This window comes from Neovison vison, chromosome 11 (assembly GCF_020171115.1).
Source record: "Neovison vison isolate M4711 chromosome 11, ASM_NN_V1, whole genome shotgun sequence".
Taxonomy (NCBI): Eukaryota; Metazoa; Chordata; class Mammalia; order Carnivora; family Mustelidae; genus Neogale; species Neogale vison.
Genome location: NC_058101.1, coordinates 920,203 through 947,796, shown reverse-complemented (window position 1 = coordinate 947,796; position 27,594 = coordinate 920,203). Strand labels below are relative to the sequence as shown.

The following is a 27,594-nucleotide window of genomic DNA, read 5'->3' as shown; positions in this document are numbered from 1 at the left end:
CCGACGTCCCTTCTGGTTTGTTTCTGGTTAGGTTTTTTGTTTTGGCACGTGTCAGCAGGGGGATGCTCAGAGGCAGAGAGAAAACCTCCAACAGACTCCCCACTGAGCACAGAGCCTTGCAGCAGGGTCTCCATCCCACAACCCTGAGAAATTATGACCAGAGGGGAAACCAAGAGTCGGAGGCTTAACTGACTGAGGCATCCAGGTGCCCACTGAAGTGTATGTTCTGCAGAATGTCTGATGGCCTTTACACATGCATTAATATTACAGAAGAAATGTTAGTGTAAGAGACAAATCACAATTCTGCATAAAAGAATTTTATTTAGTGGTCAGATCCCAATGAATAATGCCAGTCATTGCTTGATTCTGCTAAAATGTGCTATTTAGATATACTTAAGAAAGTGTACAGTGCATCGCCAAAAGCTGTTTAATTTGTCTTTGTTTTCTGATTAAAATTTCTTAAAATATAAAAATGAAAAAACAAACCCAAAAGCAGTATTCAAAAATAATAAATGTCACCTTGGACTATGTACAGTAAGATGCCTCTTTCCTAGCAGAATGTTCTCTGCTTCTTGATTCTTTCCTCACATTTCACGTATCCCTTGTAGGGGTTCTCATCCCCATCTGCTCCTACTCTCGGATTTCTTCCATTCCTGCTTGCTTGAAACAGTCATCTGCTCACTCCTCTTTGACTCTTTCTCTGGTACTCCTTTCTCCTGCTCTTAAACTACCAGTCATTCTATTGAACAGACATTTGTTCAGCACCCATACGTGCCAGGCACTGTGCTGGGAGGCAGAGAGAAACACAGAGATGAAAAGTCACGAACCCCTTCCTCAAGAGTCCGAGTTTGGGTTGAATTAAAAAACAGCGTTTTTCACATTACATTCCATGAAGTCCCAGGCTCCTGGGAAGTACATTTGGGGACTTTCTGAAACAAAGTGCATCCACGGAGAGTCTGTCAACGTGGCCCACTCCAGGGCATTTTGAACTTAGAATTCTGCTCTTTATGAAGTATGGCCCCAAAAGCTGAGGCCTCCAGTTTGCGTTCTAAACTCTGTGCAGGTGGAAAGTGTATGTTGGGCAGCAGGGGATCAGCTGTGCCGGTTTTGGGTGAGAAGGGTGATCGTTTAGCTGGTTTCTAATTTCTAAATCCCAAGTATGAAAAAGCCCTTAAGCCACCTCCCCTCCCCCCAATCAAATACTAAATTTGAGCTACAGATACATGTTAAGAAGCTCTCCCTTGATCTGGACTTGTAACAAGATACTCTAAGACCCCTTTTATAAAATGTCCAGCAGGAGCTCTTTTTATTACCTCCACAAATATTTCTTTGTGCTTTTCTGTGAACATTTTCTTAGCTTTGAACCTTTTTAAAAGCAGCAAATGAAGCCTGCAGGTCACTTTTTTTTTTTTTTTTGCTTTTGATATGGTTGAACCCAAAACAAGCTCAGCTCTTGCACTTGGCCTACATCTTCTTTGTCCATGGGCCTCAAGAGACCCACGGTATTTACTTAAAGGAAAATAGAAGTTAAACTATGAACTACAAAACAAAAGCTGTACATAGCATACTACAGAAGCAAAAACGACACCATACCCTCACTGCCCCCATCTTGTCCCATGTCTGGCAGACCACACGCCTACAAATATTCACATTTGGAAATAGTTCTCAGTCACAGTAAAGTCCAAATCACGGTGATGGACTAGTAGCCTACTCCCCTCTTTGACTCCACACAGCGGACCACCGAACCATGGTGAAAGGAGTTAAGTTCCAGACCCCAGACCTTTCCATGGGTTACAGGGGTCCCATCACTGCAGTTTCCATCCAGTCAGATGATCCGCAGTCTGTTCAGGAGTCTGAGTGCCAGATTCAGAACTTCCTCATGAGCTGGGTCCGAGCCCTTTGGATCTGAAGGCCACTTTGGGAGTTGGCATTATTCCCGTGTTACATGTGGCCCGCCCTACTCTGTGGCAGGGAGATCACGAAGTCTGAAAACGTGTGAGAGAATGAGAACAGCAAAGAGTACTGGGAGAGAGAGGGAAAGGAGAAGTGATCATGCACAGGCTTCTGGCTCTGTCGAGCATGTATTTTCAGCGTCAACACATAAGGGCTTGTGCTTTTCCACTAAAGACATACCTTGCCCTGAAAAGCTCATTTGGCAGATGCGGCCATGAACGTGTGGGTGGAAAATGTGTGAAGAGGTTCTGTACCGAGTCCCGTGGGTGTGTCCTTCCGGCTCCTCCCCCCAGCGCACCCACCTCACCGGCAAGGAGAAGCTGACGGGTTACACCTGGTCGGTTTGATACTCAGAAGCTTCGGACAGGCTTTCGGAGAAGCTCAGGAAATTCTCCTGGTACTCGGAACACACAATCTCGTAGCGGTAATGCCGGAACTCCACGGCAAAAGTGCCAAAGTAAGACAGGAAGCACATGACCAGTCCCCACTGGACCCGGGCCGCATACATGTGGATGCCTTGGGCCATGAGGATGAAATCTGGGGAGCAGCAGTCAAGGAAAGGACCCCCATCAGCCGCATCGAAACTGGGCTCTTTTCTGGACAGGGACAGGTGACAAGAACTCTCGCTCTCCCCCTCACCAGCAGAACCCGGCTTGCTGAACTCGCCACCTGCACGAATAACTCGAACTCACAGTGCCGAGCTCTGCCTTCGTGTGGGACAGGCGTCTGGGGGCTTGCATGAAAAATCTAACTTAATCCTCACAGCAACCCTGTTATCACCGGTTCACTTAAAAATGGGGAAACTGAGCCCAAATGGACCCTTCCTGCGGTCACAGAGGTGTTAACCGTAGAGCTGGAATTCAAATGCTCCGACTCCCAGGCCGGGCAGGCAGCTCTCCCGCCGCCTAATAATCTGTGAGATTAGCAAGAAGATTAAAATTCAAAAAAAAAAAAAAAAAAAGGGGGTGCCTGGGTGGCTCAGTGGGTTAAGCCGCTGCCTTCGGCTCAGGTCATGATCTCAGGGTCCTGGGATCGAGGCCCGCATCGGGCTCTCTGCTCAGCAGGGGGCCTGCTTCCCCCTCTCTCTCTCTGCCTGCCTCTCTCTCCATCTACTTGTGATTTCTCTCTGTCAAATAAATACATAAAATCTTAAAAAAAAAAAAAAAAGTCGGCCAGAAAAATAAATGTATGTTTTTAAAGACCAGTGCTTGTGGCCGTGGATTCGCGGTCATCCTTCCACCTGCAGAAACCATCCCGAACACACGAAATCACTAGCGACCGACACCGAAGCTCCTGACACCGTGGAGGTGGCGCGTCTTCCCTCTGTCCAGCTCCCCGTCAGGACAGCGACTGAGGCCCCGCGGCCTGATCTCCACAACACGCGGTGGCGGCGGGGACGCGAGGCGTCAAGGCTCCAGCCCGGAGCCAAGGGGCCAGGCCCTAAGTACGTGCGTCAGGGAACACTGAGGCTCGCCGAGCCAACGCTGCCCGCAGGCCTTGCCCTGGCACCCGCGAGTCTGCAGAGAGCAGGCGGCGGCGCAGCGGCTGCGGCTTCGCACAAGGCCCGGACCCGCCCCCGCGGGGACCCAGCGGGGCTCCGAGCGCTCAGAAACGACGCGGCGGGGCTGGCCGCCGCGGAAAACGCGAACGGAGGCGAGTCTCCGCCGGGCCTGGGGGAGGCTCCGCACCGCGGCCGCGCAGGGCTGCGGGGGCCTCTGCGGCACAGTCTCACCTGTCACTCGCGGAACGCCTCGTCGCGCGGCCGCTGAAGCACCGTTCCGGGCTGGACCCTCCCGGCCTTGTCCTCTGAGGTGCTGCACAACCTCAAACACCCGGGCAGCGGCCGTTCGTGAGGAAAGAGCAAGCGAAGACCCCGAGCTGCGGTGCTGCCGGCGTCACCGAGCCACCGCCTGTGACCCCCACGCGACAGGGTGCGGCGAGAGCTCCAGCCGCGCCTGAGCTGGAGCCGCGAACCGGCGCACGGCGCGGGCCTGTGCCTACTGCCGTCACACGAGGACTAAGAGCGGAGCCCCGGGGAGGGCTTCAGTGGCGCCGACGCGTGCCTCCGCTCAGCTCCCGCGTCCCAGCAGCCAGGAACCCTGTTGGCCCCCCGGCGGGTGTCGGGGAGGCCCTGTTGCCGTGACCACTGACGAGCGCTCGGACCGAGCGGCTGACCTGACTGGCCGCACTGGCACCGGCCGGCTTCCATTGGGCCACGCGACCGGGACGTGGCGTCACCGCCCCCCCCACCCCCACGCCGAACTGGTCTCGCGGGATTGGGCGGGGTTTCTCGCGTTTTCCCGGCCCGCGCTGACTAGAGGGGAAGTTCCCAGGGTGCGAGCCGGGAGGCCGGCCGCGTTCTCCTTTGCTAGTTTCAAGTGACACGAAATAACCGCGGCCTTAATCATGTCGCTAATTACCCTTGTTTTAAGAGGGAAGCGAAAACCGGCCGCCCTCTGGCTGCGCATCCGGTGCCCTCCGTCACGGGGACGCCGTCCCCACAGACAGGATCTGGAGGCGGCCGAGCCCGCGTCACACACGCTTCCCCGCGTCCTCTGGGTGAGGAACGCGGCCGCGCGCTTCCGTCCTCCTCGGCCTCAGGGCCGGCGACGCGGACCGTCCGCCCGGGGCGCTTACCGGCCTCTCCCCGCACTGAAAGGATACAGAGGACCACACAGAGGGTGACGGTGGCGGCGAGCACCACGCGCGGGACGCCCACTCTCCGCCCTTCGTTCTTGATGTTCACCCTGAGCGTCAGGGCGGCCTGGATCCAGCAGGTCAGCGTGCCGAAGCCGAAGGTCAGGGACGTGCCGACGTTGTGGATCTCCTCGTCGTTCGTGAGCTGGGGGCGGGCAGAGGGGGCGCGTGAGGGGGAGACGTGCAGGGACGGGTCCGCCCGGGGAGGACTGGGCGGGCCTTCGTCGTCGCGGTTCTTGGCGAGCGTTCTCGGGCCCGAACTCGGAGGGTGGGAGGCAGACGGGCCGCCCCAGGCCTCGGAGCACGCGTGCGGCGCGAGCACTGGGCGTGTTCGTGCGGCGCGGGAGTCCGTTCCCCGCACGCGTGCGCAGGCACAGGAGGAGCCGGGACAGCCGGGACAGGGGCGTCGGGGTCTGCGGACGCACGCCCCGGGCGTCCTTCTCCACACGAGGCGACGACGCCCGGACCGCCGCGTCGCTGCGGACGGAACACGCCTAGCTGCGGTGGGCAGGGCGGGGTGCGGGGCGCTGCGGAACGCCGCTCCTGCGAGAGCCGCCACCCGAGAGCTCCCCGCAGTCGCAGGCCCGCCAGCGGACATTCGAGTCCGAACTCTCCCTTTCACGCAGCGAACAGGCTGAAGGACACCCGTCCGCGCGATTCCGTGTTGAGCGTCACAGGCGCGAACTCTCCAGATCGTCGCCTACGGGTGTCGGAAAGCGCACGGGCCCCTTTTGCTTAAGTGTAGTGGTCTCGGGGCGCCTGGGGTGCTCGGTCAGTTGAGACTCTGCCTTCGGCTCGGGTCATCATCTCATGGTCTTGGATCGAGCCCCGCATCGGGCCCTCTGCTCAGCGGGGAGCCTGCTTCTCCATCTCCCCTGCCTTGGCTTGCGCTCTATTTCTCAAATAAATAAATAAATTAATCTTTAAAAAATACATATACACTGCCCCCTTAAAACATCTTTAGCAATTATATATATGTATATATTTTTTTCTTTTAAGTGTTTTATTTATTTTTTTTTTATTTGACAGAGACAGAGAGGGAACACAAGGGGAGTGTGAGAGGGAGAAGCAGGCTCCCCACTGAGCAGGGAGCCCGATGCGGGGCTCGATCCCAGGACCCTGGGACCATGACCAAGCCAAAGGCAGACGCTTAACTGACTGAGCCACCCAGGTGCTCCGGATCTTACTTTAAATAACAATTCCTCAAATTAAATTTTATTTTTAGGAAATTGGTTTTCCATGCTATACACAGTCTATTCATTTATTATCTTAAACTTAATTAAAAAATAGATTATATAATTACATGGTTCAAACTTTAAAAAATGATGGAGTACAGATGGAAAAGTCTGTCTCCCATCCCATACGCTAGCCACTTGGTTTCCTCACAGGCAACTAAGGTGTTGTTTCTTGTGTGTTCTCTGTACATATTCCAGAAAGTGTTCTCATATGTCACATGATCACTCATGGCTTTGAGTATTTGTGGTTCACCAAAACAACCCAATCTCTGGACTTCAGGAAAGATGGAAAGGTCTCCTCAGTAACTTCCATCCAGGCCCTGGTTGAGAGAATTGGTAGTGAGCATTGGACAACATGCAGCACAAACCAGCACAGCCACTCAAGTCTGGCTTGATACGGGATGGGACCTAGAGTAGTAGAATAATGAGTGGGATTGCCTGTCAAACGACCCATTGATTCCAAAACTCATTATTCCACGGCCTCTCTGTTCTAGGTGGAATACTGGGGAACAAGTTCTCCTGATATAATGAATTATCAGGACTGAGGGGTGGAACAAGAGACAGTCTTAGAAAATCCACTACCATATATTTTTTTGAATGCCTGTGCCATTTGGATTTTACCCCACAGACAGGGAGAGGTGTGAGGATGGAGGAAGTTTCTCACCAGGGTATAAAACACAGGTTGGAGGACGGTGGGAAGAGAATGGAGCCAGGGGAACTGTTCCAGTGCAGGAGAGCTCCTCGTCTGTCTTACAGATGGAGTCATTCGAGTCAAGAGTCAGATGATCGTATTAGCAAGGGAATTTTTTTTTTAAGTAGGCTCTATGTCCAGTGTGGTGCCCTGCATGGGGCTTGAATTCATGATCCTGAGATCAATACCTGAGCGGAGATCAAGAGCCAGATACTCAACCAACTGAGCCATCCAGGAGCCCCTAGGGAACTTACTACTAAATGTTGTGACCTTGGGCTTCTAAATGTCTGGGAAGAAGAGTTAGCGCTAGGAGATCTTTATACAAGTCCTACGTGTTCTAGAGAAATTCTGGGTTTTCAAACTTGAGTCCCACGTGAGCTTGCTCATATGAAATGCGAGCTTTCATCCAAAAAGGATGTTCAGTGTTTAATTTTAGAAAGGCCACGATCCTATTAGTTTTCTAGAAAGTTCCATTAGGAGACAGTTTGTTCTGAGTAAAAGAGTAAAGCACTTTGAAATCCTTTGTAGAAGACGCACAGCGATTGGAGAGGCTACTTCTCCCCATAGCTGTGCTGTCCTCCCAGTGCAGAGGGAGCACCCTCACACATGTGGCGGGAACACGGGGACACGGGGGCGAAGACCAGAAGGACTGACTGCTGAAGGATCTGTGCTTATTAGGAAGCACAATTAGCATTATTGAAAAGATTCATGCAGAATCAGTGGCTAGGTGAAGAGGAAGAAGGAGGTGAAAAAGGCCAAATGAAGTACCTGAAAATTACCAAGTAAGGTCATTCCAAAGGAAGCCAGACACAGCGCCACCAATCCACTAATATTCAGCCATGGATTTAAAACCTTGGGTTTCAGTTGTATGAAGCGCAGAACAGCTACCACGAGAGCTGGGGATAAAAAAAAAAGGTTATTTAAAAATCTAAGCCATGCAGCTTGGAGGCAGAGTTCTGAAGCCCCAATGTGCAAGACTAAACTTTTCACCATAGTGCAGTTTTACATCTCTGAAATGGCAGATAGCTTTTAAAAGAAATTTTTCACGCGATGCTTATGATTATTTGGATATTTTATTATGCCTATCCTGAGGGAGGCCGAGAGGAGCTGAAGCGGCAGTGCTATGTTATTTGAGGGATGCAAGGATGACAGAGCTGCCACAAGGGTGGTTCTCAGAGTTCTCAAAAGCAAGGTCGGCCCAGTACCCACTAGCTTAGGAGAACATCACAGAGGCCTTGACGCAACAATTACGACAGGGAGAAAGACAATCCATGGCTCGGAATTCACGAATTCACCACTCCTTTAGTTTCACAGTTAGGGGAAGGAAGACAGGGAAGAAGACAGGGATCCACATCCAGACACGGTGGCTGGTCCCTGTGCCAGAAATCATTCCTGGGGACACGAAGAAGACAAGTGTACAAATCCCTTGATTGCTGGCTTATTCCCTCCTCCCTCTAATTCTATGTGGAGGTGTCCACTGTCATAGGACAAGGATAGTTGATCTAACTTAGAGGCGTTACAGTAATGATTTAGCTGATTATATTAAGAAAGCTTGATTTTTCAGTGATGTTACTTTATTTTTTAAATAGATTTTATTGAGAGAGTGAGAGCACATGAAGGTGGGGAGGGGGAGAGGGAGAGGGAGAGAAGCAGGCCCTGCTCAGCAGGGAGCCCAATGTGGGACTCAATGTGGGGCTCAATCCCAGGACCCTGGGACTGTGACCTGAGCTGAAGGCAGATGCTTAACCAACAGAGCCACCCAGGCGCCCTGGTGTTACTTACTTTAGAAGACCACTCCATCTTTTGAAGCAAATTGTTACGGGAGAATCAGAAAGGTTGAAGGAATTACCTAGATTTAAACCTGACTCTTTTTTTTAAGGTTTTATTTATTTAAGTAATCTCTATACCCCATGTGGGGCTCGAACTCACAACCCTGCGATCAAGAATCACATGCTCTTGCGACTGAGCCAGCCAGGCATGCCTCAAACCTGATTTCTTTTCTTTCTTTCTTTCTTTTTTTTTTTTTAAAGATTTTATTTATTTATTTGACAGAGAGAGCTCACAAGTAGACGGAGAGGCAGGCAGAGAGAGAGAGAGAGAGAGAGACAGAGAGGAAAGCAGACCCCCTGCTGAGCAGAGAGCCCGATGTGGGACTCGATCCCAGGACCCTGAGATCATGACCTGAGCTGAAGGCAGCGGCTTAACCCACTGAGCCACCCAGGCACTCTCAAACCTGATTTCTAGGGCGCCTGGGTGGCTCAGTGGGTTAAGCCACTGCCTTCGGCTCAGGTCATGATCTCAGGGTCCTGGGATCGAGTCCCGCATCGGGCTCTCTGCTCAGCAGGGGGCCTGCTTTCCTTCCTCTCTCTCTGCCTGCCTCTCTGCCTACTTGTCCTACTTGTGATTTCTCTCTGTCAAATAAATAAATAAAATCTTAAAAAAAAAAGATTTATTATCAAACCTGATTTCTAATAGTAACCTTCAGGACAGTACATACTCAAGCCACGAATATAAGAATCCCCTTTTATTAACTGCTTAGTGCAGGGATATTTTCATATTTATACAAAAAGCAGGAGAGGTTAGTCTATGAATAAGAGGAAAAAAGTACTTGCAGCTAGCATGAATTATATCTACAAATAAGGAAATGCACTTTCTACTTCCTATGACAATTTATTCTGACATTAAGGTTTAACAGGGAAGATGACTAGAAATTCAAGAATTATCCTATTTATATAGCAATTAAGTAGGTAATTAGTTGCTAAAAGTTTTTATCTTCATTCCCTATTAGGAGTCATTAATAAAGAAAACTCGTCCATAAATTTGCATTTCCTAAATCTGCTGAATGTCATAGTTTCAAGCTGCAAAGTTAAGCTCAGGAAGTTGATTTTCAGTCCAAGTATCTCTGATCCAAGAGTGGAATACAACCTAGTTAAGATTTGCATTTTAGAAACAAAATAGCAGTAAGCCATAATTTGTAAAATTGCAGATTGTTCAGCTCTGATTTAGCTTTTAGTATTTTTATGTTTCATCTAATTCCCACTGGAGTTCATAGAATTTATAAATGACACTTGAGTTGAAAGAGTCCAAACCTAATGGTTTGAAGGACTTATTTAGAAGTTGTGATATATCTGATGTCTAGTAACAATGACAACAAGTATCCTAGAGGGTGAAAAACTCAGCACAACTTCTGCTTTCTAGGATGGGCACAGGAGGAAGAAGCAGACAGAAGAAATTTCACATAAGCCCTCTGACACAAAGTGATCAGATTAAAGCGGTCACTAGATTGAGACCAGAAGCCTCAACACAGGGCACCATGGAGACACTTGCTATTAATTTTGTGTGGATATTAGGACATAATGACAAAATACCAAGATAGCACATTTCATTTATTTTAAAAGTGACTAATGAGTGGCTCAGTTAAGCAGCTGCCTTCAGCTCAGGTCATGATCCCAGGGTCCCAGGACGGAGGCCAGCATCAGGCTCCCTGCTCAGCAAGGAGCCTGCTTCTCCCTCTGCTGCTCCCCCTCTGTTTGTACTCAATCTCTCTCTGTCAAATAAATAAAAATCTTTAAAAACAACTTAAAAATATTAAAATGACTAGTGGAAAGTATTACTCTAACAGCTCTCTAGATGCCATTTAGGTTGGGGAGGATAGGATGGTACTAGAACTTTGGCTTAAGTCCTAACCTACTGCTGAAGCAGACACAGATGGCTTTCCATATTGACCTATCTGGTCAGTTTGTTTCCCTGTTCCCAGAGCAAGAGGGTCAGTGGCCATATTCTGTGCTACTAATTTCTTCCTAGTAAACACAGGACATGTGTCATCTTCTGGTCCCAGCCTTCCCCCTTGTAATATGATGATAAATCATCTGATCATGAACAGATGAAGAAATTAAGCAGGAAACAGAAACCTATTTGAAGACATGAATTCAACCCAACAGTCCTGACTTCCAGAACAGCAGCCCAAACACCACACTCTGCCCTCTTTACCCACTAACACCATTATTAATCAGCTCTGACTAGGCAGATTTTCCTTTAAAGATAGATTGTATGGGCAACTGGCTGGCTCAGCCAGCGGAGCATGTGACTCCTGATCTCAGTGAGTTCAGGCCCCACGCCAATCATAGAGACTACACTGAAAAAAAAAAATGATTCTAATTGAAGTTTTAAGGTGGAGATTATAAGCTTCTGGTCCTTTTAACAGTTTTATTAGCAGGTTTAATGGAGGCAGATTCAGATTATTGGTTACAAAGTCCTTTTCAACCAAGCAGTGATTTAAATATACATGCTTGAAAAAGACTTTGGGGTAGTGGGATGATTTCAAAGCTGTCTCTATATGTGCTGACCCATTTTATACTACATTAATGTTCTGATCGGAAGATAGGTCTTTTAGTTCCATTAAAAAATTTAGATTTTAGGGGCACCTGGGTGGCTCAGTTGGTTAAGTGTCTGCCTTCGGCTCAGGTCATGATCCCAGGGTCCTGGGATCAAGCTCCGAATTGGGCTCCCTGCTCAGCGGGGAGTTTGCTTCTCCCTCTCCCATTCCCCCTGCTTGTGCTCTCTCTCTCTTTCTCTGTCAAATAAATAAATAAAATCTCTAAAAGAAATTTTTAGATTAACAGTTTTAGAAAAGATTATTAAAACCTACCCTTCTGTTGTTTATGGTATTTGGAATAGTCCTTTGCTATATAAATATCCCCTATTATCTATTTTAAAAGAACACAGAAAGTAGAATAATTGCCTATTTTCTTTACTAAATTTCTTACTGTTAGGCTGACTGGAGCTTTATTTTTATTTATTTATTTGCTTTTGAAGTGGGCTCCACGCACCCCTGGGGCTTGAACTCACAGCCCTCAGGTCAAGAGTCCCACACTCCACCGACTAAGCCAGCCAGGCACTCCTGGTTGGGCTTTTAAACCTGAAACCCAAAATAGCAGCTCTTCCTCGAAGTACTAAACTGGTGCCTGGCCAGATGCTTTTTCATTTGTTTACTTTTATTGTTTATGCATCAATAATTCCTATTTATGACTGCAGTAGAACATGGCAATCAATGTGTTTTAGTTGAGCGGGGGGAGCAGCTGCTGTTAGGTGACTGAAATCATCCAGCTATCAGCTTTATCCTCACAAAAGACAAAAAAGATTATTCCTTTCAAGAAATTTGTTTTAGGTCTCCTCCCCCACCTGCCCCCAGGGTGGGGAATAAAAATGTGGATTAGGGACAAAGTGCGTAACTAATTGCATAAAGAAAATAATTGAGTTGGGTCATTGATTAGTACATCAAAAAGATAGAAGATCTTTGCTAGCTGATTTTAATAAATGCTACACCGACTCATTTGTAAATCTAGATGGCTGCCAAAAAGCAGTGACTTATAGGCAGTCCAGGTTGTTCCTTAAAGCCAGTAATGCCGTCTACAGTAACAGTCTGAGGTCTAGCAGGGACTGGCCTGGGGAGACGAAAGCTTCCTCCACTTTGAGCAGGAATCATTAGTAAATGGATTCTTTTTCACTCCCAGAGTTGATAAATAATTGTTAGTTTCCTCCCACTGTACACTAATCTTCATCAGTTTGTGTCTACCAGATGGCACCGAAAATGACAGAAGATAGTAAAGAATACTTCAGAGCAAGAGCTAGTAAAGGCTTAAGTGTCTCTTGCTGGAATGGGAGGACCAGCGGATCAGATGATGACGAATGTCATCTGGAAGAGGGGAGCTGGTTTTCATTACTTTGTTTTTGGAAATGCTTTTCTAATTAGTTAATCATAAGCTTTATAACTGGATACATTTGTGAGCTGTGCAAATTGGCATTTTGAAGAGTACACACTAAAGACTATGGGGAAATATATTGTCTTCAGAACATGAAGGAAGCAATATGTGGCTTCCAGCATGTTCATTGGTGTCTTTAAAGCCCAAATGGAGGACAAACAGCTTGTGACAGCTTTTTAATAAGGACAGTCTCCTGTGTCTTGTGAGTAGATGAGGTGGTATTTGCGAAGCACTTAGCATTGTGCCTGGAATATGGATGGCTGCTATTAATTATTGTTATTACTGCGCCCCGTGGGGAAGCTCATATGATGAGTAGGTTCCGACCTTCAGGCCTACGTGGTATGACTACAGGCAAACTGGGAAAGGTGCCTGACCCTGGGATTCAAGAAATCTCTCTCTCTCTCTCTGGCCTTTGTGTTCTCTTAAATGCACATAGCTCCTTAGCAGTCAGTCAGGCCTTGGTGTCAAGAGTAGGGGAAAAAAGTGAGAATTAAACCTCGTGGTAGCTGAGGCTGACGGCAGGGAAGACAAAACCTGATAGGCCGGGACTGGAACTGGTGCCCAGATGTGCATCAGCTGCAGCAACTACTACCTTTTCCAGAACTGGGGAATAGCCAGGACATGAAAATCCTGCCTACCAAGGGCATGACGAGGAAAGCTTCTTCCAGACTCAGCAGCTTCGACATGAGGGTTGTATCTGACCTCCTCCTTAGTGGTGGCCTGGCCGTCCATGCCTTCCAGAAGACTTCCTGCTCAGGCAAATGGGCTATGTTCTGGGTGGTGAAAGGTTTTGACCCACACAGAGTTAGGTCCAGAGAGGAACTTCAGTAACTGTAGCCAAGTCCCCCATTTTGCTTCTCATCGAACTTGTCAGTAACTGTAGCCAAGTCCCCCATTTTGCTTCTCATCGAACTTGACAGGTTCAGGAGAGGTATTTTGGGCCTCCTGCAGAACATTCTCCATGTTTCTCATGTTTTGAGCCTTCTAAGCCAAGATTGTGCCCGTGTTGCCTGTTGGACGAACCATCTCCCTTGATTTTCCAGTAATTTCTATAGGTCTTTCCTTTTCCAACAGCAAACATTAAAAAATATCTTAAGAATGAATAGGATTTTTGGGGGATGGCATTCTACATAGAATAACAGGTCATCTCTTTGGGGGACAGGTGCTGCCAAGGCTGAAATTCTCACCATCCAAAAGAACTATTTCCAGAGAACTGTTGTTGAAAAATTTAGCTGTCACTGGCGCATCCCCTACAACATGCCAATGATGATATTAGCTGACCCTCTGAAAGACACTGAGGAGACTGGTCTTGGGGAGATGATATACAAGGGGGAAGTGGAAAGGGACAGAGATGATGGCTGGTTCCCTTGATCCTCGGAAGGAAACACTCACAGAACAAAGGGGACAGGATGTGAAATGATGGTCTTGGGCCCTGAAGGGAAAGTAGGGAACAGGGACCAGACCCGAGTACCAAAGATTTCTTTTTTTTTAACCTGCATCTCTGTTTGCCATCCTGGTATGTGTATATATGTACAGGAGACAGTGTCACCCATGTTCATGTTGGCCTGGGGATTTAAAGACAGTGTCTCCACATGTCAATATTTATAACAAAGCCTATGCATTTGTCATCCTTGCCAGTGAAGAAATACATAAGGCATTCTTTTTAATGCAAATGTATTATAGGACACTACATTCTCATGCGGGAATTTTATGACAGTCTTAAAGTATTTCATGTGACAAAAGATATAATGTCAAGAATACACTGAAATGATAAAGATGATAAGGGGAAGAGAAGGTGTAAGGTAAGCAGGGTGAACACGAAAGTGTAAGAAAAAGACCCTCGAAACAAAAAGCCAGTGTTAGCATAACTAACGTGATACAACAGCAAATTATCAGCTAAGCCCACCATGCTTTTGATGTTTGGAAGGATTTAAAACAAAAAAGAAAGCTACCGAAACACACGAAGCCCTCTTTCATCCCACTTACCTAGGAAGGCCGCCATGTTCATGACTTGACTAAACACGCAGCTTGCTGGGGGCTCGTCACCTGCAATACTTGAAAATGATGACGTGTTTCATTATCGCCATATGAAAACCTGTCACCCACAACGGGCTGAACGCCCGTGTCCCTTTAGAATTCATACGTCAAGATCCCAACCCTCAATGAGATGTGATGAGGAGGTAGGGACTATGGGAGATACTCAAGTTATGAGGGTAGAGCCCTTCTGAGTGGGATTAGTGCCCTTATAAAAAGGATCCCAGAGAGCTACCTTGGCCCCTTTCTGCCGTGGGCGGACACGGTGGGAGGATGGCCATCTACAACCCAGAAGAGGGCCGTCATCAAGACCTGACTGTTGGCGCCCTAATCTTCGACCTCCAGCCACCCAAGCTGTATATAAATAAATTTATTTTATTTAAATTTATTTAAATTTAAACTTATTTAAATTTAAACAAATTTTTGTTTGTAAGCCACCCAGTAGCCCAAACTAAATCACTCTCCCAACTTCTCCTAGCATCCAACAGATTCGAAGGGCTATTGAGTTACCTTATATAAGGTGCGTGCTTCACACCCGGTTTCCTGGAAAACCAGAAACACGGATTAAAGTATAGTCATTTGTGCACAGTTTAATCACCAGTGGCAGAAGTTTTGTTATATCCATTCATAAACAATGAATTACCCAGAGACTGACTTTACCTTTCAGCTGAATTTAATGGGAAAATTTTGTCATCTTCCACAGCTATAAAGTATCTGTGAAGAAAGAACAAGGAATGTTTATAAAACAAAGAAAATTTTAAAGACTCATTTGTTTCCCAGTTTTACTAGACTAGCCACATTAAATCTTATGCATTATTTCTATGCATTATTATCATGTTTACCTATAAATCACTTAGCTCCTTAAAGTTCAAATGTGATTGTTATTTCTATTTCTTGAGTTTTCAAGACACCCTGCCAAATTGATGGTAATCATTATAATCTGGAAACTGGAAAACAAAGAAATAAGACCTGATAACTTTGAGCAAACTAAAATTAGAATTAAAAAATAAAATAAAATTAGAATTCAAATTGTCTAATTTCTCAGGAGTGTGTCCACCTCTCTCAATGAACTGCAGGGAGCTAAAATAATTTGCTGGAAGGGAATTGGCCTTGAAATAAGCAAGTGTGGGTATCCTTTAGTGATAAGCCGAGACTTAAAATGTAACGATACCCATTTTATAAACATACCAAACCCAGTCACACTGAATGATGCAATGAACTGTGAATGGAATCTTTAGCAAGTGGGAATAATAAGCAAATCTTGCAAATAATGAATCCCTATCACCAGTTTATAGAACATTCATTATTGAAAGAACACGGGAACACAAAAGAAAATCAGTATTCTTCACTATCTGCTTGGTGTAATTTATTACTCGCTCTTGCTATTTACTTTGGGTAATAGAAGAAGGGAAGGCAAATGGGGACTTTAGCAAGGTTGAATTAGTAAACATTATTTTAAAGTATTTATAAAGACACTTAGATAGCTATGCCCTACACTATCAAAACGACATTTTGATCTACACTGCACCCGAGTCCTTAAATAATTAAGAGAATACTCACACTATCCATAATCCAGCTGAAGTAAACAAAGTAAATACAAGAGGTAAAAACATCCATACACTGCATTTCTTCCCATCCATGCCTGTACCACTGAAATAAAATGAACAAACATTAATAACTAAGGCAGAAATTTACCTTACCCTTTCAGGGTGGGAAGGAAGTTAAAAGAAGTGTATTTTATGAAACCATGATCCAAATCAATCTATTACTGCCACTTGTGCTCATGGAAATCCCTTGAGCAGTTAACAAGGATGACTGTTATCTAGCATTAGCTTAAATATTCCAGAGCCTTAATCGAGAACTAAATGGGAAACTTCTCACAAACACAGTTGTCCTGATAGGAGCATCAGTATTTTTAAGCAAGGACAAAGGGTTTAGGTTAGGACGTACAGAAGGCTAGGAAACCAAGGCTTATTCCAACCTACTTTTCGTGCGATTATTAACAGTTATGGATTTATGGCCCTATGGATCTGGCATGTACATATGTCTACAGCTTGGTAGACAAGAATGTTAGAAACAGATGCTTACTAAGTACATTAGCAGTCAGGAAGAAATGACAAATGCTTTGCAAATCTGAACTTTTCTCATGACATGATATTGAGCAGCTATCTCCGAAGACTCTAAAGATGAATGTTGGGGAAAACAATGCTTTGTGAATACTTTCAGACTAACTCCAGTGAACACAAGGGGGAACAAGAACAGATGTCAGGCATTTTGGATGTTATATTTGAAAGCAAAAATAAATACATAAAAAGATTCCCCACAAGTTGGAAGTGAAAAAGAGAAGCCGCCGGAGTGTCTATGAGAAACTGACCTCCACAGGTGACCTGCCAAACAGAAGAGTAATGTAATCAGTAGGTATCTCTAAGGAGCTATCACTGCTCATTATTTTGAGTTTTCCAGTGAACCACCAGCTGCTTACAAGTTTGAACCAGCACTGCCATGTATTTGAGCACCTCCCTATCTGCCTTTGCACACTGACACTCCCAAGTCCTGGATCAGAGAACTAACATGACCCTCCCTAGAAGGTGGTGACCCACAAAGTGTCAGGAAGGTCTCGGTTATCAGAAGTCACCTACCTGATAAAGTAGATCTTTTGGGTGAGGGGACACACACCTGGACCTAATAATGTGTCTGTGATCAGTTGTGGTGTGTTCTCAACAGCTGTCTGGGTGGGATGGATGTTAAATAAATGATGGAAGCTGAGAGTTGAAATACGTTAGAACCACTTTGAATCCATTTAATCCAGTCTACTCCAATCCAGTCCATAAGGATGGACGTCCTGCTTGTGCCACATACCATACCAGGAGGTGGGAATAACTGAGGGGACATCTCACGAATACAACTGCTTCTATGTAATAGTCTCTTCACTACGGAGAAGCTGTTGTAGGAACCAGCAAGGCCTGGCTACAGTTTATGTAATGTGGGAGGAGGATGAACATTTGAAGCACACCCACTGTGGCTAGTCAGTGCCTCTTCACTTATTTCCGTCCAGAAAGCTATGGGCTTATAATAAAGCTATCAATTTTGTTAACAAAAATAATTTCATCATTAGCCAAAGATGTAGCATGAGTACAGAAAATGGGAATGCGGACTGAGCACGTAAACCAGTTCTTCCACATCTGGCCCTGCAATCAGTTGCTCTGACAGGGTGAGCACAGATGAAATGGTTACACTGGAGTAAGAGTCCAGAGGCCTAGTTCTCAACCTTAATGTTGCCAGTAATCAACTCTCTGGGTCTGGGCCAGTTACATACCTAACACCATTTCCCCATCTTGCTTCATAAAGACTGGGTTTTAAAAGAGGGAGGACAATCCTGGGATCGAGTCCCGTGTCGGGCTCTCTGCTCAGCAGGGAGCCTGCTTCTCTCTCTCTCTCTGCCTGCCTCTCTGTCTACTTGTGATTTCTCTCTGTCAAATAAATAAATAAAATCTTTAAAAAAAAAAAAAAGAGGGAGGACATTGAAGACTGTGCCCTCACAAGAGAGGCAGTACCCTGGAGGTTAACCCAAGCACAGTGTCTTCTACGTCTGTAGTAACAGAATGCTCCGGTGCATGGAAAATCACCAGGCTGCAGGGAACCCTTGCCTCTTGACCATTTTTACAGTAGTCCAGTGAATAAATCAGTGCCAACGCATTCACACACATGGGAAATACAACTGCCAAATGGACAGATACTCACACTGGTTCCCATTTCAGAAACTCTCTGTGAGCAATCAAAATGAGGAAGCAGGAAAGTAGAAAGAAGAGAGTTGAGATAACTCTAAGGCCATGGCATCAAACTGTAGTAGTTTTATGTGCTCAACTCCTCTAAAGAGAAACAGTATGGTGGAATGGAAATGGTGTGGTGGTGCATTGGCCGGAAATCCACCTCTGTCACTCACTACTTGTGTGATCTCAGGCTTGGGGTTTCATCTCTTAAGCCTTAGTAAGTATGCTGATAACTTCGTATTTGGTAGGGTTGAGCTGAGGATTAATGATGATGCAGGTAAAGCACTTCACACATAATACATGCTCCGGAAATGGCAGCCATGCCAAGCAGATCAGTGCCTATGTTAGGCCGAGGTACTTTCCCTCCAAGGCAGGGCTCGGGACAGCTTCATACTATCTTCCTCTCCTGGCTCCTGCTTTTCTCGAGGAATGCTCTTCTTATTTTATTGTCAAAGGTTCTCAGGTGGTTAATGACTATTGTCCTAATTATTTTGTTTTATTTTTTTTTTTATTTTTAAAGATTTTTATTTATTGGAGGGAGAGAAGAGAGAGAGCACAAGCAGAGGGAAAGGCAGGCAGACGGAGAGGAAGAAGCAGGCTCCCTGCTGAGCAGGGAGCCCCTTGTGGGACTGGAGCCCAGGACCCTGGGATTATGACCTGAGCCCAAGGCAGGTGCTTAACCGAGTGAGCCACCCAGGCGCCTCTACTAATTTAATGCTCATAGGGCAAATTTTGGGGAAACCATACTGTATTGCTTGCCTAATGATAGAAGAAATTTCCAGTTTCTTAAAGGGATGCCTTGGGAGATAAAAAGAGTAAGTCTGTGGATAGTTGTATTTTTAGTTTCCAATGAAACTGCTGTGGAGCTTCTTCTGAATTTTACATAGTCTACACCATTCTCACAGGGGTGGTGATAATGGCAAATTCACACACTGTTTTAAGAAGTAATACACAGAGATCCTCTGTATTTTTCTATTTCCCCAATGGTAATATCCTGTCCAAACATAGTACAATCAACAACCAAGATACTGACACTGATACAGTTCTTGACTTCATCCAGATTTCACCAGTTTTATATGTATTCCTTGCTAGGTGTGTGCATTTAGTTTTATACAATTTTGCCACCTGTGTAGATGTGTGATCACCACAACAGTCCCAATAAAGAACATACAGTTGTTCCTAAAAGGGGAACCAATATGACAGGAGTTACATGACCTCAAGAATTCCTTTTTTTGCTCTTTTATAACCACACCCACCTTCTCCTCACCCTCCTAAGTTCCTGGCAACCATGAATCCTGTCTCCAGTTCTATAAATTTTACCATTTCAAAATGTCATACAAATGGAATCATATAGTATGAAACCTTCAGGATTGAATTTTTTCCACCCAACATAATTCCCTGGAGATTCATCTAAGATTTGTGTTTCTCAATAGTTTGGCACCTTTTATCGTTGGGTAGCATTCTATGGTATGCATCTACAAATTTATTCATCTATTACAGGACTTCGGGTTGTTTCAAGTTTTTGGTTATTGCAAATAAAGAAACTATAGAAAATTAGCATATGGGAGTTGGTGTCAATGTAAGTTTTTATTTCTCTGGATTAAATGCCCACAACTGCCAAATACTGGGTTGTAATAATTGCATGTTTAGGTTTTTTTTTTTAAGATCTTATTTATTTATTTGAGAGAGAGAAAGTGTGCACATGCACCAGAGAGCATAGGGAGGAGGGGCAGAGGGAGAGGGGGAAGCAGGCTCCCGGCTGAGCAGAGAGCCCGATGTGGGGCTCAATCCCAAGACCCTGGGATCATGACCTGAGCTGAAGGCAGATGCTTAACCCACTGAGCCACCCAGGAACGTCTGCATGTTTAGTTTTAAAGAATCTGTCAAATTTTTTCCAGAGTAGTTGTATCATTTTACATTCCTACTAGCAGTACACAAAGGCTCTAATTTCTCCACATTTTTACCAATATTTGTTATTTTCTGTTTGTTTACTAGTAGCCATTTGATTTGTATTTCCCTAATAATCAGTGAGGCTGAGTGTCTTTTCATGTGCTTATTGGCCATGTACATATCTTTGGTGAAATGTCTACTCATGTCTTTTGCATATTTTTAAATTGGGTTTTTTGGTTTTTCTATTATTGAGTGGTAGGGGTTCTTTATATATTAATAAATATATTAGTTAATCCTTGGATATTAATCCCTTGTCAAGTATATGATTTACACATTTTTCTCCTGTGATGTGAGTTGCCTTTTCACTCTGCTGATAGTGTCCTTCGATGCACCAAAGTTTTTAAGTTTGATGAAGTCCACTGTATTTTTTTATTTGTTGTCTGTGCTTTTGATATTCTATCCAAGAAATCATTGTCAAATCCAACATAATGAGGCTCCCCCCCTGTTTTATTAAAGGTGCTTTATAGCCTTAGCTCTTCCTTTTTAGGTCTTTGATCCATTTTCGGTTAATTTTTGCATATGGTGCAAGGTAATGTAATTCATTTGCATATCCAGAACAATGTTTAAAAGACAATCTTTTCCCCCACTGAAGAGTCTTGGCACTTAACACGGTCTTTTGCAGAGGATAGTTTAAATTTTTTTTTTTCCAAATAAGCCCTATGCCCAATGTAGGTCTTGAACTCACACCGGGGAGATCAAGTGTCATGCTCTACTGACTATGCCAGTCAGGTGCGGCCCCCACTAAAGTTTAAATTCATTGAAGATCCAACTTACCAAGATTTTCTCTTGTGAATTGTGCTTTTGATGTCAATTCTAAGACAAGTATTATTTGCCTACCCCTTGATTTCAATGATTTTCTATTTTTTCCTAAAAGATCTATAATTTTACGTTTAAATCTGTGATCTGCTTATGTCTTGTTTTTTTTTTTTTTTAGTAAGCTCTATGCCCAATGTGGGGCTTGAACTCATGACCCCAAGATCAATAGTCACTACTAACTAATGCTCTACTAACTGAGCCAACCAGGCACCCCTGGTTATGTGTATGTATATATGTATCTATCCATCTATCTACTTGAAAGTGCGAGCTGGGGAGAGGGGAGAGGCGCAGGAGGAGAGGGAGAGAGAGACTCTTAAGCAGATGTGAGGCCTGATCTCATGACCTGAGCTGAAATCAAGAGTCCAACGCTTACCCAACTGAACCACACGGGCACCCCATGCTTATGTCTTTTTAAACTATAGATCTCTATTGTCTTACTGAAGTGGGCTAGACCCTAAACAGTTTGTGAATCACTTTGACAAGGATCAGGAAATATGTGATGCTCCAGGTCAGTTTTCTGCTATAGTAAAGGAAGACCCTGTAATGAAGAACATATACTTTGGTCATAGTACACACCCTACCAGGCCGCGTTCTTTTGGCAACGGACAAGCATGAACTTAAGAACAGAACAGTTAAGTGTGTGTGTGTGTGTGTGTGCGTGCGTATGAAGATGGGCAGGTCTCCCTTCCCTATGTCATATCCCTATCCATCTTTAAGTTATTTGGTACTGTTTCTGGTGTTGCTAACCTATCAATGCCCCGTCTGACATTTCTTTGTCCTGTTACTTCCTTCTCTCTCCCTGGTGGGACTGTATTAACCGCAGCAGAGGACTCTGTTATGTATACTTTTCTCTTTCCTTCCAGAATAACCTATTTGTCCTTTAGCCCATAAGCAGCTTATAATGTGACCAGAGAAACCTGCAGTGTAGAAACAACACCGACGCATTCTCTGCACTCCCTGCTGGGGGAGGAGTCTGGAGGCAGCAGGAAGTAACATCGATTTGGTGAGGTTTCATAATCTTCTCTGAACTGTTCTGGCTTGGTAAATTTAGATATTTGACTGGAAGTACCTCTGCAAAGAATAAATGAATAGATGTATTGAATTAACTCTCTCTGCTTCCCAGTGTTATCTGAGAATTAAGAGTTGAAATGGAGATGGTTCTCTTTATTCTACCCTCCCAGACCAGACACCATTAAAATAAACGGGTCCATCACTTCCAGTCACGTTAGAAAGTATCACCCAAACTTTATATTTCCTAGCAAGGACACATTCTACTCTTCCCGGGGCTATAGCAACATGGTACCTACTAGCTAAGACAGCACATTTTTCCTTGCCTTTTTATGGAAAAGAGGGGGAGTGGGGAAGGAGTACTCCATACTCCTAAGATACTTTTATCTTTGCATTCTGAATTATACTTCTTTTTTTAATTCTGTGTAATATTTACTCCATTGATACTAATCTTCCAATTATACCTTAAAGAAACTTAGAATTGTTCCCATGTCCCAAATGGTGAATTAAATCTGAAACAATGGCACCCAAAGCGTTTCTGACTGAGGAAACTGTCTGAGGCAAAGAGCCCAAATTGCACAAACCTTCTTGAAGGGGTTCTGGCATTTAGATTTGGTTTGGAAGGCTCTCCTCCAAATGGTATTATTTATCCAAATGAGTTGCAAAGCTGTTATCCAGATGGTCAGATCCTCCTAGAGAGCCAATACGAGCTCTCTGTACTCTCTGTACATGTCTATTTTGTGTCCTTTTCTTGCAATAAATATTCCCAAAGTTTGAGTTATCTTCACTTTCTTTCACCCCATCTGTGGCACAAGTGAGACTGCGTTGTGGAGACTCGTCAGCACAGAGTCAAAGGCTGAAAATGCTGACCTGGCCCCTGCTCTCCTGAAGCTTTCAGTCTTCCTCAGAGAGAACCTGACCTGTAGCAAACATTTGTGGTGGCTCCTGCTGGTGACACTTATGTTCTTCTAGAAGTCTTCTAGCTATGAAGCATCAAGAGAAGACCTGGCCATTTTAAAACTTACAATCTCATGGAAGCAAACAGAGTGTTAAATTTTTTTAAAGATTTTATTTATGGGATGCCTGGGTGGCCTAGTGGGTTAAAGCCTCTGCCTTCGGCTCAGGTCATGATCTCAGGGTCCTGGGATCGAGTCCCGCATCGGGCTCTCTGCTCAGCAGGGAGCCTGCTTCCTCCTCTCTCTCTGCCTGCCTCTCTGCCTACTTGTGATCTCTCTCTGTCAAATAAATAAATAAAATCTTTAATAAAAAAATGTTATTTATGTATTTGTCAGAGAGAGAGAGAGAACACAAGCAGGGCACGGCAGGCAGAAGGAGAAGCAGGCCCCCAGCTGAGCAAGGAGCCTGATGTTGGGACTCGATCCCAGGACCCTGGGACCAGGACCCGAGCCCAAGGCAGATGCTAACCATCTGAGCCACCCAGGTGCCCCAACAAAGTGTTAGTTTAAGCACACTTTACCCCAGCACCTAGGACTCCAACTACTTTAATGGACTCAGAAAAGGGGTCTTGATAAAATTGAGGTCATATAATTAATCAAATTTCCAAACAGATGGTTCTTGCAGTACAACCTCATGAAGCTTGGGAAGTCAAGAATATAGCATACTGTTCCCAGTGATGATCCCTGAAGACACACCTATTCTAGCAGCAATGGTAAACCTCCGCCAACCTACAAACAGAAAAATAAAGCCCACTGGGTCATCTTCGTTTACAGATTTTACAACTTTACTGGTGAGAAACTGCTTACAATAAAATGTCCTCAAAGTTAAGATAATACTTTGGGGGCTGGAGACGATGTGCCTGTTATGAATTGGAAGAATATCTCACAGGCTAGGATCACGGTGAGGAGGCAGCTCCAGCTCAAGGACTCTGGAGCCAGACAACCATGACTTTGAATTTCAGCTCTGCCACTGTTGTGCGAGCCTGGCTGTTGAGCTCTCACTGCGCCTCAGTTTCTTCATCAGTCAAGTGGGAAAAATAATGGTACCTACTCAGAGGGTTTTTAAAATGGTTGGAAATACACTGAAAGCACTGGTAACTGCCTAGCATTTGATGGCTTTTCAGTGTTAACTATATTCCACTGCAAGTGATGTTTGGAATCTTCAGTTATCTGTTTTTGTTTTTTATTTTATGATTTATCAGGAATGAGCTCCCTGCCAAAGCAATTTTTTTTTTTTTCTCTCAGGGCCAGCTGGAATGGAACAGGAAAGATTAGCGAGTCACCCACTAAAAACTGGGATTGTCACAGTGTCTGTGAGCATCCTTGATTTTTTTTTTTTAAACGTTCTGGGAATCTTAAGCTATTTCCTGGTTCGTGTCGTGGGCCAGCGTGGAAGGCTTGTGTTATTTCGTAATTAATTTACAGTAATAAGGGGTAATAACAGGGACTACTTGTTTTGTTTTGCTAAAATGTTTACAGGCTCTCAGATATAAAACTGCAGGACAACCAGCTCATTATGCTGACAGTAAAAATTTTGCTTTCACGAATCCTAAGTTTGGGAAAGCATAATCTGAGTGACCTGGTGTCACCCTAAAATATACTTCTTTTTTTTTTTTAACTTTATTTTATTTGACAGAGAGAGAGAGAGAGATCACAAGTAGGCAGAGAGGCAGGCAGAGAGAGAGGGCAAAGCAGGCTCCCCACTGAGCAGAGAGCCCGATGTGGGGCTCGATCCCAGAACCCTGGGATCATGACCTGAGCTGAAGGCAGAGGCTTAACCCACTGAGCCACCCCAGTGCCCTATATGACTTTCTTTAATCGGATGTGAGCAATTCTGTTCAATCAATGAGGTCAAATTTTGCCACCAAATAATTTTTATGAACACTGGCAAAAGATGATATATTAATTAGTAAAAGATTTCCATAAAATATTACATCTCTAAATAACATGATGATTTCTAAGTAGAATCATGGTGACTGGTTTATCCCCAGTGCACTCTCGATTTCTAGAAGCAGTCTAGAAGATCTAGAAGCAGATCACTGTAGGGACCCTTTCATGCAAGTGGCCCAACGAACTCCTTCTCTCAGAAACAGATGGTAGACACTGTCCCCACACCATTCATGGAATAATCCCAGAAAGAGGCCCCTCCTCCCAGGTTTTCAATTTGATATCTTCTTAGAATTTCTAAACCAAGATTCTCCCCAGAGTCCATTTATATCTTTTTTTCCCCAAAAGATTATATTTTTAATTGATAGATAGCTTGAAAGGGAACACAAGCAGGGGGACTGGGAGAAGGAGAAACAGGTTTACCGCTGAGCAGGGAGCCTGATGGCGTGGTTTGATCCCAGAACCCTGGGATCATGACCTAAGCCGAAGGCAGATGCTTAACAACTGAGCCAGCCAGGCATCACTTATATCTTTATATCCATTTATATCTTTAACAATACTTTAAAGTGTTGCTCATGTGGCAGATTTATTGCCAACCTACCAGTCATTTTCCTTCTTTTTCTTACCTGACAGTATGTAGCTTTATTTAGGACTGCAATGGTTCCAGCCCTAACTGGTCTAAGTCATTACTGGTCTAAGCCAATCATAGCTATCCTGTTCCCGTGATGAGTATCTTTCCAGACCCCTTGAACATGGCCAGTGAGAGTCAAGGGGAGGTCTACTTGCTGAAGAGCAAATGAGAAGGGCTTGCATCCTTGGTTATGGGAAGCTTCTTCCACTCTTCTCCTTTCCCACTTGGGATGCTGTTGTGAAAACTTGATACCTAGTGCCATGTTGGTCGTCATGGAATCATGAGACAACAAACAGGAGGATCCAAAGACAACAGACTGAGGGTGGCAGAGCAGAAGACGGAAAGAACAGACTCCTTGATAACATCACTGAGACACTGCACCAAACTCCCAGAAACCAGCCACCCAAATTCTTGTGATGCAAATCAGGGAAGCCTTTATTGCACTGTTGCTGTAGCTTGGTAAAGTACCAGAATCCATTCTTCCTTCTTCTATTAAAACTGGGCAAGTGGTGCCCAACTACTGCCTCATTAGCAACCTCCCTTTCAAGTAAGCGTGACCCTATTTGTAACTTTTCTCCAGTTATCATATGATAACACTTAGCATCCTGTGGTAATAGCATTGTATCATATAGGATGTATGTGTTTCTATTTCCTAGAGATACATACCGAAGCATTTAGGGATCAATCATCATAAAGTCTAAAATTGACAAACACTTCACCAATGGAGTGATGACAAAGATTGGGAAGGGGCACCTGGCTGGCTCTGTCAGTGGAGCATGTGACTCTTGATCACAGGGTTGTGGGTTCAATGCCCACGATGGGTATAGAGATTACTTAAAAATAAAATCTTAAAAAAAGGAAAAGAAAAAGACACCCATCAGGATGTCTATTATCACCCCCCCCCACAAAAAAATCCTGGAAAATGCAAGTGTTGGTAGAGACGTAGAGAAATTGGAACCCTTGTGACCATTGCTGGGAAGAGAAAACAGTGCAGCTGCTGTGAGAAACCGCGTAAAGGGTCCTGAAAACATTAAACCAGGTATTAACATACGATCCAGGACTTCCGTTTCCAGCTGTGAAGCCATACGGCTGAAGGCGGAGACTTGAGAGATATTTGCATATCTGTGTTCCCAGCAGCATTTTTCACAAGAGCCAAAAGGAGGAAGCAGCCTAAATGCCCATCGATGGGGAAAGGGATAAACAAAACGTGGGATACGTACATACAATGGAATATTACTCAGCCTTAAAGAAGATGGACATTCTGACCCTGGCTACAACAGGGATGACCCTCGAGGATCTCACAGTAAATTAAACAAGCCAGTGATGGCAGGACGCATGTGTATGATTGTAGTTTAAGGGCACTTCTAGGGTGGTCAGATTCACAGAGACAGAAGTAGAATGGCTTGCCAGGGACTGAGGAGAAAGGGGGAATGGGGAGTTCATGTTTAATGGGAACAGAGTTCTGGAGATGGCAGTGGTGAGGGTTGCAAAGCAGTGGGAATGTCCTTAATGCCACTGAATCACATAATTACATTGGTTAAAATGGTAACTTCAGTGTTACGATATTCTACCATGGTTAAAAGAAATAGATACAGGGAAAGTGTTTTTAAAAACCTGGTCTGCGTCAACAAAGTTTCTTGATTCTTAAAAGAAAGAAATAAAACTATCCCCTGATAGTCTGAGTTGGAAAGCAGATCACATTCCGACTGCACTTCTAACTTTATGAGAAACGACTGGAAAGAGCCTGCGTATTAGTGCGAATTAGCTGCTCTTGTTCTTAGTATGAATGATAAGAAAGAGCCTAGGGTGAGAGCAGAGAGGCAAGAGAGGCAAGCGTGGAAGCAGAGAGAGAGAGCAGGCTTGAGAGCCACGACCTGGAAAGAACTTGGGGAGAGATTGCTGGTATGTGAACTGCCTGGAAATTAACCGAGCAGGAGCCAGCGGAGTTTCCGAGGGAATTGTGGCTTTTGTGAAGGTACTGCAGCCAATAAAACCTCGTGACGGCGGTGCACTCAGATCTCCAGATTTGCACCGGCAGGCCGTGCGCTGCGAAAGCTGGGCGGCCACCGAGGGGGGCAGATCCCAACACCCACTTCAGGTTCCGCTAAAGAGTATAGGGAGACGCCCATCCAAGGGCAGGGCTGAGGGACACACAGAGAGCCCTGAATGAGGGGAGTCCTCTTGAAAAGGCAGAATCAGGGTCC

General features: G+C 45.0%; 1 protein-coding gene across 3 annotated transcripts in view; it reads right to left on the bottom strand.

The window, feature by feature from the left end:
• Positions 1 to 295: 295 nt before the first annotated feature.
• Positions 296 to 27,594, bottom strand: part of TMEM150C (transmembrane protein 150C) — a 72,208-nt gene continuing 44,909 nt past the window's right edge. For all 3 annotated transcript variants that reach the window (XM_044224271.1, XM_044224272.1, XM_044224270.1), the window contains exons 2-8: positions 15,933 to 16,022; positions 15,033 to 15,086; positions 14,883 to 14,915; positions 14,325 to 14,392; positions 7,345 to 7,472; positions 4,618 to 4,795; positions 296 to 2,490 (exon numbers count right to left, since the gene is read on the bottom strand). In XM_044224271.1, coding sequence (XP_044080206.1) covers positions 2,282 to 2,490; positions 4,618 to 4,795; positions 7,345 to 7,472; positions 14,325 to 14,392; positions 14,883 to 14,915; positions 15,033 to 15,086; positions 15,933 to 16,012 — 750 coding nt within the window. In that variant the 5' untranslated portion in view covers positions 16,013 to 16,022 and the 3' untranslated portion in view covers positions 296 to 2,281. The remainder of the gene's footprint in view (positions 2,491 to 4,617; positions 4,796 to 7,344; positions 7,473 to 14,324; positions 14,393 to 14,882; positions 14,916 to 15,032; positions 15,087 to 15,932; positions 16,023 to 27,594) is intronic.